The sequence below is a fragment of the Arachis stenosperma genome, chromosome 2 (assembly GCF_014773155.1).
Source record: "Arachis stenosperma cultivar V10309 chromosome 2, arast.V10309.gnm1.PFL2, whole genome shotgun sequence".
Classification (NCBI taxonomy): Eukaryota; Viridiplantae; Streptophyta; class Magnoliopsida; order Fabales; family Fabaceae; genus Arachis; species Arachis stenosperma.
In genome coordinates this window covers 119,624,210-119,626,938 of record NC_080378.1, presented here as the reverse complement: position 1 = coordinate 119,626,938, position 2,729 = coordinate 119,624,210, and the positions used below count along the sequence as shown (strand labels likewise).

The following is a 2,729-nucleotide window of genomic DNA, read 5'->3' as shown; positions in this document are numbered from 1 at the left end:
TGTCTCTGTGTCCTATCTTCGAAAACAAACGCTACCTTACTTACCACATAATAGCTTAGAATGGTAATATTGTATATTTAATCAACATCTTAGATGGTCAGATTTATTCTTTCTCATTCTTACAATTGACTACAATAGTGATTTAATATATATTTTTCTTATTAGCAAAACAGAACAAAATTGCAGGATTCATTTTGGAGGTAGTTAATGAAATGAAAAAAGAGGTCTTGGTTATAACTTTTACCAAGCACTTACTAATGATATTTTGTTTTGGTTAGTAAGATACAAATTTGAGAATAACACGGTCAAACAACGATACACAAACAAAATACATCTTGCTGAAAAGTTTGAACACAAATATTAAATATGAAACTAAGAATCTATACCACCAGATGTACGTAAATGGATTCTCTCTATTTTTTGTAATATTTAAAGAATAAAGTGTGATTTTTTAATTTTAATTTTATAAATAGGACCAAAATTAAATAGAAGATAGAAAACAATGAATAATAAAATCAAACACTAAATACTATTCAATTTTTTTTTTTTCATCAAAGAGAATCCACCCCAGATCCACCCCTCTCACACTCTCTCCCTTGTTACCACCTTGAAATTTTTTTATAATTATATAAAAAATGTTATTTTAAAAGAAAAAGATGAAACCCTGCCACTTTACTCTCTTGTCTTACCTTCGTTACACACTTACTCTCTTTTCTTACCACGTTACTCTCTTTTTAAAAGCTAGGGTTTGTCCCCTTTTCTGGCGCCATTGCTTGACTTGTGGTGTGAGAAGAAAGGGATGGCGGCGGAGAAGAATCAACGACACCTTTTGGTGCTAATGCATAAAAGGATCTGCGGCATCGACCCCATGAAACTGATAACACCCGAGAAGGAGGAGGAGGAGGCTGTGGATTGGGAAAATCTACCTCCGTTTCTCTTTGATTTCAGCGTGGTTCTTCCGCTGGCCCGCATGCACGCTTTGGAGTTGGATCCCAAGATGTATCTTGTTGGAGGTCTCAAACTCACTCATATGAAATTTGATCATTATTATGCTGGTCCTTCCGATCCCAAGATGTATCTTGTATTAGAGAAGTGTGCATTGGACATGTTTTTTCTTTTTTCTTATTGTAAAATGTGCAATTTTCACTCTTAACTCAACATCACTCTTCATCATTCTGTTATTGGTATTATTACAGATTTGGTTGATCCTGGGAAATACCTAGCACTTTCGTGCGAGCGCATTGGAGAAAAACACTTGGTGTGCGCTTTCCAGGTGGATGAATTGGGTGTCGTTATCTTCCAAAGGCTTGAAGGCTGCTTAGATAGAATGCCATCCTTCTTTCATGAGAAAACGCCTGTGATGGTTGATCTTGATGGCAAAGGCACTTTTGTTGTTATATTACCTGGCTTTGCAAAGGAACAGGAACAGGACCCAGTCCTCTGCCTGTTGGTTCTTCAACTCATTGCAAAGAAGGTTGTATCCTATCCCTCCCGTGTCCTTCGTAGCTCTGTGAGGTCCCCAATGGAGTGTGAGTTCTTAGATTGGAAGGTCCTTAGCATGAACATGTACAGCAGAAAACATGGCTTTGATGATTGGATTGGTGTCTCTCTTTTCCCAAGCATCCCCTGTGACGAAGCCATTGCATACGAGGTCCCAAGGAGAGGAAAAAGAAAATGCAGCCAAATTTGAGTTCCAAATATGCCTGCTTGCTTCAAAGGTAAGGCTTGCCTCTCTGTTTTTTGTCATCATTTTCTTATGTGCCTTAAAGTAGCTTTGTTATTTGTTGTTGGCCCATATTGATGTGAGTAAATTTGTCAATCCATGCCATTCTTGTTTCAATTCATGAATAGATGAAGGTTCTTCTCGGTGATTTGATTGTTAGTTTGGAATATTATATAGGTTCATGTCAAGGACAACTATGGTAGTTTTCTTGAAATCTCTAGTCTAGCTTATAATAGATTATGATGTCAACATTGTAAACTTCTGCCTTGTTCTAATCTAATGGGAAGAGAACTACATTTTGAATGATGATTTGTTTATGTTTTGGATTTTCTGTGATTTTAATTTTGAACTCTGTAGCCAATTTGGCAGTTGCTGAGTTGTGTTTCCGTAATTAATTTCTCTTTTATTCTCAAACTTATTTCAGGATGTTTTTCCTTATAAATTTCTTTATTCTTATTTGGACTGTGATATCATGAATGTCATCCTTTGTTTGGTTGTGAATCGTGCTATGTAAAGAGAGGTAGCCTTATGAGGATTTGTAGCCTGCAACATATCATTGGGTGTTACTCTGTTAGGCACTAAAATCCAAATAGAGGATGACTTTTGAGGCATCGTTGAATTTTCAGCTAGTTCATCAACAACAATTTGTGTCTAATGTTATGAGGCAACCCTTTCTATAATGCCTAATTGATATGAATTCTTTTATTAATTTTTGCAGGTGGGTGTTGATCAAGCAATGTTATGCACCAGTATATGGTTGTCTATCTGAAAATTTTTGGAATTTTTTAAAAGAAATTTTAGATGACCAACACTCTTTATTTTTTGCCTTAGATTTGAAATGACATTAGCTAACTCTCCTTTTGGTCCTCTAATATTCTCCCAATTTTAAAATCTGAAGACGATACATGCCACTAATTAAAGTCTTGCTTACCATGTAATAGCTTAGAATGGTATTATTGTATATTTAATCAACATCTTAGATGGTCAAGATTTACTCTTCTCATTC

At 35.5% G+C, this 2,729-nt stretch overlaps 1 protein-coding gene across 1 annotated transcript; it reads left to right on the top strand.

Moving 5' to 3' along the window:
* Positions 1–670: 670 nt before the first annotated feature.
* Positions 671–2,729, top strand: LOC130960486 (uncharacterized). Its single transcript, XM_057885893.1, has 3 exons — positions 671–1,013; positions 1,197–1,718; positions 2,442–2,729. The coding sequence occupies exons 1-2, from the start codon at positions 800–802 to the stop codon at positions 1,688–1,690; spliced, it is 708 nt and encodes a 235-aa protein (XP_057741876.1). The 5' UTR covers positions 671–799; the 3' UTR covers positions 1,691–1,718; positions 2,442–2,729.

What these genes read in the sequence shown, in the direction of transcription:
- LOC130960486 (XM_057885893.1), top strand. Translation starts at nt 800, where the DNA reads ATGGCGGCGGAGAAGAATCAACGACACCTTTTGGTGCTAATGCATAAA. An exon ending in CAAGATGTATCTTGTTGGAG is followed by an intron (nt 1,014 to 1,196) that starts GTCTCAAACTCA and finishes GTATTATTACAG; the next exon opens with ATTTGGTTGATCCTGGGAAA.